This window comes from Rutilus rutilus (assembly GCF_951802725.1).
Source record: "Rutilus rutilus genome assembly, chromosome: 15".
NCBI lineage: Eukaryota > Metazoa > Chordata > Actinopteri > Cypriniformes > Leuciscidae > Rutilus > Rutilus rutilus.
Genome location: NC_140220.1, coordinates 24,356,478 through 24,371,301, shown reverse-complemented (window position 1 = coordinate 24,371,301; position 14,824 = coordinate 24,356,478). Strand labels below are relative to the sequence as shown.

Sequence of the window (14,824 nt, the reverse complement as noted above, 5' to 3'; positions counted from 1 at the left end):
ATGAGGTGGATGAATAGTAGCTCCTGTGCGTGGAAGAGGCCTAGGGAGTGCAACAAGGCTGGCTCGCTTCAGCCGTTCATGTTCTGCTTTCCACTTTTCATCACGCCTCTGTAAACACTCCACTAATTTTCCCTCAAACTGTTTCAGTGTTGATATCATACATTGCTCAAGTGCCTCAACACTCTTGTCAACATAACTCCTTATGCCCACTTCTCTGTTCAATGCACTATTAACAGAATCTCTGAAGTCAGTCTCAAGTGTATTTAATCTGTCCATGACCAACCCTAAATCAGTGGTAATGGTAGTGAGAGCGGGAAGTGTGAGATAAGATGTGTTTCCCTCATCTCCAATACTTTGTTCATTCTCTTCTTGGTCTGATATGTAAAGTGAACTAATCAGCGATGTTATCTCCCCCACAGGATTTCTCCTAGTGACCCATGCATCTCCCCTTGATTCATGGTGCTGTTCACTAGCCTCATGCCCTGATGTAGGTGTAGATGCCCTGGTACCATGCTCAGACATTTCATCCTGGAATTCACCAAGATCCACCAGTGGTGTATCATCTATTTCTGACATGTTTTTTTGTTTGTTTTGTTTTTTAAACAGTACTTAAATGCAATACCAAACAAAGCAGAGTATGTGCAATAATTGCTTAGTGGAAGTATTCTGCAAAATACAAAATATAATTACAAAATACCAACAGACAATGTTCACATTCACTATGGTAACCACAAAGCAAAATCAACAAAATTGCATTTCATTCCCGTACGGGCCACCATCTGTAACAATCCGCCCTTTAATGTTCTTTTTAAACAGCTGTGTTACTATAAACGCACAAGGGGGTCTTTGGAATGAAAGCAGTAATCACAGATATCACCAAACCTCAACAATGTCACATACTCAATGCTTTCTTAAACAGATAAATATGCCTAAGAAACAGGTGTAAAGAAGTTGATAAGGCACACAGCGACAAACAAATATTCAGATGGCGCTGAACCACATCAACAAAAGACTCACCCACAGTTCAATTGAATGAGGCGCTTAGCGCGGTATATTATACAGGAATCCAATATACCGTGCAACCCCACAATTTCCCCTTTTTTGTCCCAGTCCACAAAATTAAACTAAAAGTTCCAACTCAAAGAAACCTTCCAGGCTGGCTTAGGAGCGCGCTACAGTCTTTCCAACCAGGACAGTTCCAACAGTTAGTCCGCGAGATTAATCCTTTGTCGTAACGTAACGAAAAAACGTAATCCACAACAAAAAAAAGGAAAAAAGTAGAGCGTTGATCCAGTGGTATACCACGCCAAAAAAAATACAAAAAGGAATCTGATCTCACCAGATCCGTAGATCGTCGGACAATGTTAACCCACACAGTTGTGAAGTTTGGGTCCGAGCACGTCCTCTTACCGGAGACGCGCACACGAATAAACAGTCCAGGTGGTAGAATAAATTTATGCCCTTCGCTCCCCCATTAAAGCAGTCTCTTAACATATCGGTTGACCAGGCTCTCAAACCGAACAAGCTTTAAATCTCTATAGCTGCAGCAAACAATACTGGCGCCATCTATTCAAAACACACCCTCCTTTGCTGATTCCCTCCACCCCCTTAAGTAAGCTTGAACGCGCCTCCATAGGAATTGCGGGCGGCCAAGACCTTAAAGAGACATCCCACATTCTCACCAAAATACACAGTGGAAACTAAATATATTACACAGGAATACATACAAGTATCATTCATCATACATAAACATTATATGTAACCAATGTAATACGTTCTGAACAACCATAAGCGTTACTATTTCAAAGGAACACTTAAATTAATGAGACGGTGTCACAAGCTCTCCGTCTGCGGGGGGCTCAAACGAAATCTCCTCGGTTGAGGGTGGTGGTGGGCTGGGCTCTGGCTGCAGGACATCTGTGAGGTGTGGCTGGACGAGACTACTGTTATCCTGCGCTTCGCCCACTGTGAGCACGGATCCATTCGTCCACAGTGCAAAGTTGATCTAAGCTTCTAGGGTCCAGCAGAGATCGCCACGGGGCATGACGAAGCAGAGATCTTCGTCCAGACCACACCAAAATCCCTCCATTAGAAAGACGTTGTCGCAGGTGGCAAGATAGCAGATGTCGCTCCAGGTCTCTGCCACTCTGGAATATAAAAACTGTCCCTCCATCCAAAATGATATTGCCCTTCATTGATGCAATGTCTATTCTTCTCATTTCTGAGGGTCTGGTCATCTGTCACACAAGGTTGAAGGAAGAACAAGAAGATGATCAACTTTCAAAAGTCTTTAATAATCCACTTCGAAGGCAATGCAAGCAAGCAAGCAAGCAAGCAAGCAAGCAAACGCAAGCAAGCAAGCAAACAAACAAACAAACAAACCACAACCTCTAACATAGACGGTGCCTGGACAAAGAGTGACTGTGAGGATACAACTTATAAAGCAAACACAAATGAGATGATGAACAAACAGAGCTGAAACACAGAACTCATAATGACGGTAACCAAGGAGACAAACAAGTGGTGGGAAAATAGAACAAAAGGAAACAGGAAACTCATGGAAACAAACTAAAAGTCCATGATAATGAAACTGAGAATGAGTGTATGTGACAATGCCAACCTTTAAAGCTTTACATTTTATACAGATGTGTATGCTGAAGCTATTTTTGAGAGGGGTGTTGGTTCTGTCATATAGTTTTATCTGATCTGACCAAAGGTGTGTCCCTCTCTATACAGCTCTGGAAAAGAGAATTAAGAGAATGCTGCAAAATGTTAATTTCACTCAAACAGATACATATAAAAAAAGAAAACATCCAGAGTAACTGCTAATTTTGCAGTCTCTTAATTTTTTATTTTATTTTTCCAAGAACTTGTCTGTTTGGAAGTGAGTAAAGTGGCCCTGCAATCATGCTTTAAGAATTTAGTCTATTGATTAAAGGGTCAATAGCGGGCAGGTGCAAAGTTTCTGAAAATAACATGATCTAATAGCTAGTTCCTATAAATCAGCATAATGACGGAATTCAGCTGTTTTGTTGAGGTTTTCCTGTGTGTGTGTTTTTTAATAAAGCTGTATGAGAAATCTCTGAACGTGACTCACACGAGAGACCCGGCTCTTCCACGCCCAGCCAGGACTGGGTGATTTCCATATCGACAAGCGATGGGAAGTCAGACTCACGCCGCGACTCGGTTCTTTCGAACAGTTCATTTAAAAACGGTTCTAGCGATTCTTGTACGTCATGGCGTAATCACGTCATCGAGTGTTGCCTGACAAAACCTTTTCGAATGAACACCTTATGCAGCTATTTCATCTACTGTAGAAATACCCGTTTAAACTGTGTGAGTAAAATTCAGACAACATAAATAATTCGATTTTATAGCCTAATCCTATACAAACCTAATTAGATTTGTTTGAGTTCTTGGCTGAATCCGAAATCGCCCCCATATACCCTCGTATAGGGCATTATTTGAAGGGACAGACATCTGCAGTGGTGTCCGAAACAGTGGATGTAACGTTAATTGAGTGCACTCACTCATTCTATCGCACGTTGTTGCACTGCGAGTGTCTAGAGAGCTACAGAGTGTCTAGTTTAACGGCTGTCCGAATTCGCTCATCCGTTTTCATTCACTCCTTCAAGTGAACATTACGTGATTGAGTTAGGGGGCGATTTCGGATCTCTCTCTCTTATCCGTTCATGAACCGGTTTAGTGACCCGGCTCACCCGAATCATTAAAAAGATTCAAATTAAAAGAACGATTCACGAATCGGACAACGCTCCTAGTGGCATCAACCTCCGCCCATAAACTCTGCCACTTCCTTTTCACGTTTAAATGACCGCAGAGACTCAAACAGATGGCATATCTACCGACAGCGATGACTGTGGGAAGAATTAGATTTTCCATTAAGCATTCTTTAAGGAAATGACTGGCTGAGTCGCGATTTCCGTGGTAAAGTGAAGAGCTCGGTGGAAATGATTATCCTCGTTGAGTATGACAAGCAGGGCTGGACGCTTATTCGGGACGTGCAGACAGATGTTGAAGACAGTTCATTAGAAGAAACCTTTACACTCATCCACTGATGTTCAACTTCACGGTCAAAACAAACGCACGCCGGACGGCGTCAACACGACAAGGTAGGCTACTGTTATTTTAAAACGACGATAAAACAGGAAAAACTCATTAACGTTAGTTCAGAATTTTTGTTACACATTAGACTGAAAAAAAAGGGGAAAGACTAATCATATTAAACTATAATAATTGTAATGACATTTTAATTCTATTTACCTCTTGTTTGGATAAGACTGTATAAGGTTGATCATGTGTTCATTTGATAGAAGTTGTAAAATGCAACTGAAAAGGATAGATTTTTACTTTAACCCTTACAGGGACATTTTTTTTTTTGTAGTCTTATTAATGAAGTAAATGTTATTCTGTCATTTAAAAATATATATTTTTGACTTCTGAACAGCAGATGTCACCACATGAAGCACATTGTTGGTTACCTGAAAAAAAAAAACAGGAAACAAAAACCAATATTTTTATTTTATTTTTATTTTACACTGTACTGTCTATAAAAATACAATTAAATCAATGTAGGTTATATAGTTTCTATCTGTGATGCATGTAGTGTAATGTTGACTTTTTTTTTCTGCTCTGTGTAGGATGGTCTGCAATCTCTTTCTTGGATCTTCAAGGATATGAACTGACACCAGGGCTGGACTGACTTTTTGTGCAACACGACTTGAAGCTCATACCAAAACTCTCATACACACATGCACTGTGTTACAAGGGCGGAAGACAATGAGCCTACTAGTGATGGCATAGCCAGAGGGAACAGCATGTCCTTCCAGCACAGATGGCAAGTTTCATTGGGGATGTTGGTTGTGATTACAGGCATAGTGCTCTTCATTACCATGCAGTTTTACAGTGTTCTCATTGGCGTGGCCATAGTGTGTCTCGGCCTCTTGATCCTCATCCGTGCCTTCTGCATGGTCATCAAATCCAGTCATGTAGCTGTGCCGGGTCACTTCCTTCTACACCCGCGAACGGGCACCCGTTACACTCACCATCAAGCCATTGCGGTGCAGAGGTAAGACGCAAATTTTACACCAATATCACACACAAATAGGCTATCATTATGAGGCTAATTGATGAGTGCAATTAAAGAGAAACAAGGGTTTAGCCAAAGCTGTGGCATATATATACAAACTAGATGAGTGTCATGGAGTATGTAATTGTCAAATCAAGTTTCCGGAGCTCTGTGAACAATAAACAGAGAGGCTCAAGGCTGGAATACACTACATGACCTTTAAAATCAGAACAGATTTGAATATCTGCCTACTGCCTCTGACTTTTGACAACTAGCATTGCCTTGTGCAGACTGGAAATTGGCACAAAAATATGTGCAAATGTTGTAGTGTAGTCCAGTCTTATGTTTTATAAGTGGAAAATACCAAAATCAGAACATAAATAATCAGAGGTTTTGAGAGATTCTAGAACCCACAAGGATCAATTTCATAGCACTCATTTTTTGTTGTATCTTTCAACTTATAAAAAAAATAAAAACATAAACAAATGCATATGTACAGTGACTTGACTGCTGTGATGAGCATGTTTTTAATACCTGAATTACAATTCATTTGGATATTTTTCGAATACAAAAAATCAACAATGTCAGGGTGGTACAGCTGTCCTTATGTCATAATGAAGACTAATATATATATTTATATATATATATATGCATATGCTAATTGTTTTTTTATGAAATCTTTCACAAAAAATGACCCTGACCTAAATAAGTTGCTTGCTAAAGTGTTCAGATTTTTTTTTTTGTCAATAATGGGGGTGTGGTAGATTTTTCTCTATTTTCTCACCTGACCTAAGTCTACCTGGGTCTCGTCTTCAGTCGACGTTTAGTCTATCTGGGTCTCGCCTACAATCGACGTCCCCTAACGTCTACAACGTTTAGTATATCTGGGTCTTCTAACTGACTTGCTACGCAGCATAAATGACAGACAAACTTCAGCAAATGTCACGGCCGGGAGAGTTCTCGAGCAATTCTCAGAGAATCTCAGCCACATAGAATAGTACATCGTGCCTAACTCATGACTTTAACATGTCACCTTCTATTAATATCCATTGGTGAAGCAAGCCTCTCTGTTAGTGGCCTAAGTAAAAATATCTCGGAACATAACAAAACACAAGTAAAGGGTTAAGAGTTCTGTTGATTACTCAATATGTCATGAGACAAGAGAGACAGTATATTTTTTTATATTGTTATAGTCAGCACCAGACAATTTCCCATTACGCAAATAGACAAAAAGCAGAACGCTTTAGTACAACGTGTTTCAAAGTTTTAGGATGTTAGCCCTAAAAGGGGAAGGAACGTTTATGTGTTATTATTGTTAGAATCATGGTTAGTTTAAAGGACAGTTTACTTATTCATTAAAAATCCATCACAGGGGTTATGTGCAACAAACTTCCATATCCTGTAAAACAGGATGCATCGCTTCCGGTTCTGGGGTCTCATTTATAAAGCGTGCGTACGCACAAAACGGGGCTGGAAACGTACGTACGCCAGTTCCCACGCAAAGGTTGTGATCTATAAAAAACAAACTTGACGGGAGAATGTGCGCACCTTTAAGCAAACTTTGAGCCGTGCGTACGCACATTCTGGAGACAAAGGGAATTGGCGACACCGATGGTGAGCTGGAGTTAAGTGTCTTTTTGGTCACTTTTAGACAGAAAATCTAAAGAAAATGTAACATATACAGAAAGATAATACAAATATAATTTCACTTGAAGCAAATATCCATCCCTTCTTAAATGTCCGCGCCAGCGAGCGCGTTGGGCCGTTTAGTGAAACTGACGCAAATAACAGTTTAAATAAATAAAATAATGATTTAAACTATGTTTTACTTCTGATATAAACATTTAGATTAAATATGCCATTCAAATTAATGGAGTTAAGCACTTAAACATGAAATCATGACTGAAAAGTTACAACATTTTTATATTCAAATTCAGTCAATAGAAATATTTGTTGTGGATGCAGTGTTTTTGAAAACCTTTCCTCTGGCATGCTGTGTTTTAATGTTTTAACCACAGAGATAACTGCTTATCATGATAATACCAGACTGTCTGAGAAAATAGTTTCGTGCAAATAATGCCCAAGGCCTATCTGTTTCCATTAAAAATATCAATTAAAAATACAATTCGGCCAGTGGAAAAGATTGAGAAAAACTTTCTCTGAAATGTATTTTACACTATTTGATTTATGTATTCAAAAACAAGGCAAGGATAGGCAACTACTTGATTTTTATTAATGTAATGTGTCTTGTACCGTTAAACGTTATCACGTGGATGAATAATCATATGCAAATGATATGCAGATGAGGAAAAACATAGTAAAACTAGGCGTTGTAAGCTCCATATATGGTTATTTCGGGGAGGAGACGCATGTGCGCACAATCTTCCGCTGACTGGGATTTATAAAGTGAATTCTGCGCAGGTTCTGGCGTACGAACGGTTTTATAAATCCGAATATTTTTTTGCGTACGCCATTTTTGGCTTTCGGGCGCACGTACACTTTTAGTAAGGTTCCTACGCACAGTTTTATAAATGAGACCCCAGGTCTTTTTTTATGTGCTTTGTTAAATATAGAGACATTTTACTCAAGATACCTTCAAAGGAGCGAGCAAAGATGAGCATAACCGATCCATCGAAAATGCAGATTGATATCGAAAAAAAAAAAAAAAAAATTCGTCTTTTCACTAACATTTACGTATTTAAATAGAATAAAACGGCAACAATAAAAAGAACTAGCTAGGTTAGCTGATTACCTTAGAAAGGTCCATAGATATCCGTGCCAGTTCGTTCTGCCGTTAACACTTTCTCCAACAAACGGATGCACTGAGACATGTTTTCCTGTTTGGTCATGTGACGTTTGGCATAAAGCCTATATTGGGACATTAGGTGACTTTTGCTTCAGTATGAACAATAGTAGTAATGATGTTTTGTTTTGCACACACTAGTATGACTGCTGAAAGATGTTAAACATCAGTTGTGAAACACAAGAATGCTGAAAAATAATAATCTGATTGGGTTTTTGTATACACTCAGAATTTCTCTGGCTTTCAGTTGATAAAAAAATATTCAAACTAAGACGGTCCTCTGTCTCTTCTCGGCCCACTCTTAGTTTGAAAGCCAAAGTTAAGCAGAAGTAACAAATGTTCTGATTATAGAAGTAGGTCAGCAGTGAAAACAGTGAAACAGTCTGGCACGGTTAGATGGTAGAAATGATGGGTCTGCATCCTGTCCATAAACTAACTCATGTCTTACATTTATTTTCATTGCACGATGTACTAGTTGGAAGGCAAGGTTTACATTTTCCTCTTATAGCAAGAGCGAGGAACCATATATCCAACATGCCTTTATCAATACTTGAAAAAAAAAAAAAAACATTCCTCATTGTTTGTTGAGCATTTTTGCAATTTGTTTGGTGACTCTAGTAATTCAGAAATTGCATACTTAAGCTTTAATTTAAATTTCTTTGGGTGTCATTCTGTGGTTCCCATTAGCACAGCAGTGTTTTATGTAATATCGTTGTGAATAACAGTAATTAACAAAATGCAATCACAATGTAATTAATGGAGAAACTGAGAGAAAATGTTAAGGCAAGGTAATGTTTACAGACCAAGTGAAGACTGAACAGCTGCTAGCCGCCAAATTCTTTCAGTGTTCCATGTCTAAGGGAGAGAGAGAGAGAGAGAGAGAGAGAGAGAGAAAGAAAGAAAGAAAGAAAGAAAGAGAACAAGAGAAAGAAAGGACCCATTGCCATTTACAAACTAGTAAGTTGCTGGTACTTAATTATGATCTCAGTTTATATTTAAATCTATTTGGTTTTTTTTGGAGAATCATGCTGTGAAAGATAGGAGAATCAAAGGGAGCAGAGCGGTTCATTCTGACCGCATGATCAGGACTACAGATGTTAACAGAAAGCAGTCAACATTGTACACTAGCCCAGAAACAAGTAGGAGGGAGGGCTTGAGAGGAAGAGATTTTTGTTTCTTGCAACATGCTGAAGCCATCAAATAAGTGCCTTGGGGTCTCCCCCTTCTCCCCACCCCTTGTCTTTTTGGCGTCTGAAGTACAGTAGTTTTTAGAGAATGATGGTAAACACTCAGTCTTTGGTTTGAACTTAAAGTTGGATTCACTTTAAAAAAGAAAAAAAGAATTGCAAGCACAAAATAGGCGATTTCAGATTATTTGCTTTCCTTCTGAAATGAATGTTGTTTCCATAATGCTTTAACATAAATGTCCAGATTAATTGCTAATTAAAGCCCCGATGTACCTTAAAGGGTTAATTCAACCAAAAAAGAAAATTCTGTCAGTAATTACTCACCCTCATGTTGTTCCAACCCCGTAAGACTTTCGTTCATCTTCAGAACACAAATTAAGATATTTTTGATAAGAGCTAAGAGCTGTCTGACTCCTTCATACGCTGCTAGGCAATTTCATTCTGCCGGTCCAAAAAAAGTAAATAGAAACATCGTTAAAATAGTCCAAGTAACTACAGTGGCTCTACCTTAAGTTTATCAAGCGACAAGTATACCTTTTGTGCGCAAAAAACAAACAAAAATCGCGCCATGACGCATGCGCGAGAACTGAGATGATGACACTCACAATCATTTGATGGGAAAGTGTGAAAAGCCATTCATTTTTTGGCATTGGTAAGGCACATTTACGTTTTCTCATTGGGTTCTCACGATTCGGGCATCCAGGAAATGCACACTTTAGAATCATTTTAAACACACTGACACTGTTTTTCATGCTTAATACTGTAAAGCTGCTTGCTTTAAAGTAGGCTGCACGATTAATTGAAATCAAACCGCACGTGATTTGGCAATTATTTTATGCACAGCTTGTCAGTGAAAGCCAGAGGGCGCTCTCACGCAGAAACTCCAAATATGCCCTGCAGAAGTAGATAATGCACATCATTCTAGAAATCCCTATGGGCTTCTTACTATCTGTAGCTGAATAAACAGAAGATTGAAACGCTTTGATTGATTAGACATGACTAATAAACACACGACTAGGACAATATATCTGAGTTCTTCAAGCCTTCTCGGGTATTTTCATGATGATAAAGTATATTTACACTTCAATGCTAATCGACATAGCCTTTATCACTGTATAAAATACTATGAAATAATATGTTGTGTGGCTTATTCTGTGTAAGAAGCCACATAATCTCACAGAAGGATGTTTTCAAATATTCAACTGTTGTTATGAAGTGAGTTTGGAGTAAAAACATGTTATTAAATGTTGTATTTTGTTGGACAAGATGTTCATAAATGCTTCTCATGTTTGGAAAGGTGTTTGACGCTTTGCTTTTTCAAATGCACGTTATAAGCGTCTCAAACTCACAATTGCTTTCAGGTGGAGCAGCGTTTACAGAGACATCAATGACAAGCTGCGCATGAAAAATAATCGCAGCCTTTGCAATTTCATAATCACACTAAGCCAAATCGTTTTAAATGCGATTTCATGTTAATTACGATTAATCGTGCAGCCCTACTTCAAAGCAATCAATTGTATAAAGTATCAGATGCTTTCTTAAAGTCCCCCTGTGGTGAAAATCAAGCTTTTAATGTTGTTTATATGTCTACATATGTGGTGTTTTTAAATATGCTTTAAAGGGGTCATATAATGGTAGATGCACTTTTACAAGTTGATTGTACTGAAATGTGTGTTGGCAGTGCCTGTACACAACCATCATATAATGATAAAAATCCATCCAGTGTTTTTTTTTTATTATCTCCTTATATGTTTTCCCGTCTCAAATCGAGTGTGACGTCACACGGTCGGACGCCCCTCCCACGATTGTTAATTGACAGCAGCGTTTCAACACAGACCCGCCCTGAGCGAGCTGTCATCATAGTCCGCCATTGTTGATACGCTGGAGCAGAATGGCGTCTACAGTCTAAGCGATTGTGGTGTTCTGTTCTTGGGTGTAATAACGAACACAGCAGTTATTTTGACGTTCCTAAATCCGAACTGCTGAAGACGCAGTGGCTGAGTTTTGTTTTCGAAGAGAATATTACCCATGATCAACGTCAATGCTTTCATGTTTGCACGAATCATTTCTCACCAGACTGCTTTATAAACGAGGGTCAGTATAAAGCTAAAGTAAAAAGTTGTTCATGACCATTAACTGTAACATCAATCTGTCAATGAACTAACGTATACGTCAGTAAACACATAGCGTTCGTATCTCACTACTCTACCCTGCCAGTACATATAAAGATAGATCAAAGTGACGTTACGTTAACCAACCATTCAGAAATGTCCTGTTCGAGCCTTAATTGTCGAACTTCTTCGGGGCCGCCATCTTGTTCCGGGTCCGACTCCGGTTCAAATTGATACGGTTGCACAGATGTGTCCTCAGAGACTCCCGCTGCCATTCTTTCTCCAAAATATACCCTCAACTGTTGTCAAGGCAACACTCCATGTGTGTTGTTGTGGCAAAACGCCCACAGAACAGAGGGGCGGGGTGAGCAAAGCTCATTATCATTTAAAGACACATGCACTTAAATGGCGTGCTGAAAACAGAGCTGTTTTTGACCAGGTAAAATTTGTGTTTTCTTACAATATTAATGATAATTTTTAATTTAAGTATATTACAAACTTTTCATTTAGACCCTAAAGAATCATATTAACTTGTACAAAAATGGCATTATATGACCCCTTTAAGATAAACCAGGAACAAATGCGAGTATTTTCTACTTACGGTCTCAAAAACGCAGTTTGAAATCGCTGGTGTTTCTGACGTCACAAAATACCTTGTAACCAATCAGGTCAAGGAGTGATCGTCAATGAGTGGATCTCTGAGCTGGTGTGAGTGAGTGAAGGTGGGACCAATTTCAATATTAATAGACCCGCATATACTAAATGAGGCATGGGTGTAGAGTTACATTCAAGCTATTTTAAGGCATGAAGATTTTTTTAAGGAAAAAAACGTTTAAATGTGTCATTTTGGTGATCAATGATAAGTTTTAAGGGATAAAATTATTGACTACGGGGGACTTTAACTACAGTTTTCTTACCGCTGTAATTTTTTGTTGCGTTTATTATGGTATGAAGGAAAGTGTCCAGCACATATTTACATATTTATCTAAACGCCACTACTAAGGTATTTCAAACTTAACCCCTTCTTTTTTAAGCAAAGAATAAAAAAGAACTTCGCTGTGAGTACAGACCCTTTCCAAAAAATTAGAATATCATGGAAAAGTGTATTTATTTCCATAATTCCATTCAAAACGTTAAACTTCCATTATAGATTCAGGGCCCACAACTTAAACGATTTCAAGTATTTAGTTGTTTATTTGTACATAATTTGGGCTTCCAGCTCATAAAACCCATGAAAACAGGATTTCAAAAAAATGGAATATTACATGAAATCACACAGTAATTACACAGTGATACCATGGTCATTGAACCAGGTTTGGGTTCTTTTGGCAGTGTGGGCAGGTGCAAATCCTGCTGGAAAATGAAGGAAGCATGAAGTGCTCTGAAAATGTCCTGGTAGACGGCTGCATTGACTCTGGATTTAATAAAGCACAGTGGACCAAAGTCCTCTTTTCTGATGAGAGCAAATTTTGCATCTCATTTGGAAACCAAGGTCCCAGAGTCTCGAGGAAGAATGGAGAGGCACATAATCCAAGATGCTTGAAGTCCAGTGTGAAGTTTCCACAGTCTGTGTTGGTTTGGGGAGCCATGTCATCGGCTGGTGTTGGTCCACTGTGCTGTCTACTCAACGCAGCCGTCTACCAGGACATTTTCAGAGCACTTTCATGCTTCCTTCAGCAGACAAGCTTTATGGAGATGCTGACTTCATTTTCCAGCAGGATTTGCACCTGCCCACACTGCCAAAAGAACCACAACCTGGTTCAATGACCATGGTATCACTGTGTAATTACTGTGTGATTTCATGTAATATTCAAATTTTTTGAAATCCTGTTTTCGTGGGTTTTATGAGCTGGAAGCCCAAATTATGTACAAATAAACACCTAAATACTTGAAATTGTTTAAGTTGTGGGCCCTGAATCTATAATCTATGGAAGTTTAACGTTTTGAATGGAATTATGGAAATAAATAAACTTTTCCATGATATTCTAATTTTTTGGAAAGGGTCTGTATATCCGGGCCTTTGCAGTATATTAATTAAGCTATATACTCAGAACTATATTGTGATACAGGTATTCTGCTCTTCCCTTTCCCCAGGAGGCTGGATCGGATCCGGAGGGCTACGGCAGAGGATCACATTACAGTCCAAGTGCCTCCCACCTCAGTCGCCAGTCCACAGAGCCAACCTGCAACACCCCCTCCCTGGCAAATGGAGCCGCCGCCATCCTATGAGACTGTTATGAAGACCACTACAGCTTTGAACCAACTATAACTACAGAAATCAAAATCGAAAAAAAAAGAAAAAACTCACTAAAAGCTAAATACTTTTAAACTCTACAACCGCATGAAGGCATCAAAACATAGTGCAGTATGGAAGAAGGATAAGTTTTCATTAGAATGCCAAAAAGTAATGTTACTTATTTTTTTTATGCATGAAGACACACAGCTCTGCATGCACTCGACTAGAGATGATGCACTTAAAGGGTTGTATTTTTTTATACCTCTATCCCTTTAAGATACTGTTAGATACACACAGCAAAAGTAATCTAAATCTAAAAGGGAAACAAGTTCACAAGTGAATACGTAATATTGGTTGATAAATAAGATAACATTATTTACAGATAACAGATATATCGTGCAGCTCTATTTCTATCTCTAATCTGTTCTGATAATGAAGTGCCTTGAGTAACAAGACACTTCAGTTTCTCAATTTTGTACTAATGCTATGGACTTATATTATTGCTATTTGTTACATGTAGCTTGACTGAACATGCTAGTTTCCTATTTCTTAGGGATGCACTGATATGGCAATTTTGCCCTATGTGATAACCGATACATTTTTAATGTTTTGAAACCGATAACCAAAGTCCTCACTGACACAAAATGTTGTAAACAGTGGAACACTGCTTTTAAAACGGGGAGAAAACAATCTTTCTCATCTTACAGGGTTCCAGACTGCGACCAACATTTTTTGAGAATGTGCAAGTTAAAATTGTATGTGGTCGCATTTGTGCGAGTGCATGGTCATGGTGCCTACTAAGTTAAATTCACGCATGAATTTTCCTGCATTGAACTTGTTTTAGCGCCCGCCAAAACGAATTTTTGTCCCGCCAAAGTCTTATTTGATCGGTGAGTAATGTAGATAAACTGCTGCACTTGTGACAGGGCGCATGTTTAACTGAAAGAACGAGCAGAGAGAGAGAGAGAGACCCGGTCGCGCGCGCGCACTCTCTGTCTTCGGAGCCAGGCGAAAGTGTAAACGTCTCAGGTTACTTTCGTAACCTCGGTTCCCTGAAAGGCAAGGAACGAGACATTACGGATGTTGTATATGGGAACTCCTCTCCTTCTTCACTTCCACTGAAATCTTATAGGCTAACGCCAGCAGAGCTGGCCAATTGACGCAAAATATGCAAATACTGAAACACTGTTGCAGTAATAATGCAAGTGCAGCGTCAATTCCCTTCAGAATCGAACAAACGCTTGAATCAAAGCGAACACGGCGGCGAGCGTAATGTCTCGTTCCTTGCCTTTCAGGGAACCGAGGTTACGAAAGTAACCGGAGACGTTCCCTATCAAGGCTACGGAACTTCGACATTACGGATGTCGTATATGGGAACTGTATAGAATCCCGCCGTGGCAG

The 14,824-nt window shown here is 39.1% G+C and overlaps 1 protein-coding gene across 1 annotated transcript; it reads left to right on the top strand.

The window, feature by feature from the left end:
* The first annotated feature begins 3,757 nt into the window (after positions 1-3,757).
* LOC311305050 (uncharacterized protein) lies at positions 3,758-14,551 on the top strand. The gene is made up of 3 exons (XM_084432506.1): positions 3,758-4,130; positions 4,659-5,086; positions 13,282-14,551. Exons 2-3 carry the CDS (start codon positions 4,770-4,772, stop codon positions 13,454-13,456), a joined length of 492 nt encoding a protein of 163 aa, XP_084288632.1. The 5' UTR covers positions 3,758-4,130; positions 4,659-4,769; the 3' UTR covers positions 13,457-14,551.
* Positions 14,552-14,824: the final 273 nt, after the last annotated feature.

Coding starts and splice junctions, on each gene's coding strand:
- LOC311305050 (XM_084432506.1), top strand. CDS start 4,770: ATGCACTGTGTTACAAGGGCGGAAGACAATGAGCCTACTAGTGATGGC. Junction 5,087..13,281: donor CAAGCCATTGCGGTGCAGAG/GTAAGACGCAAA, acceptor CCCTTTCCCCAG/GAGGCTGGATCGGATCCGGA.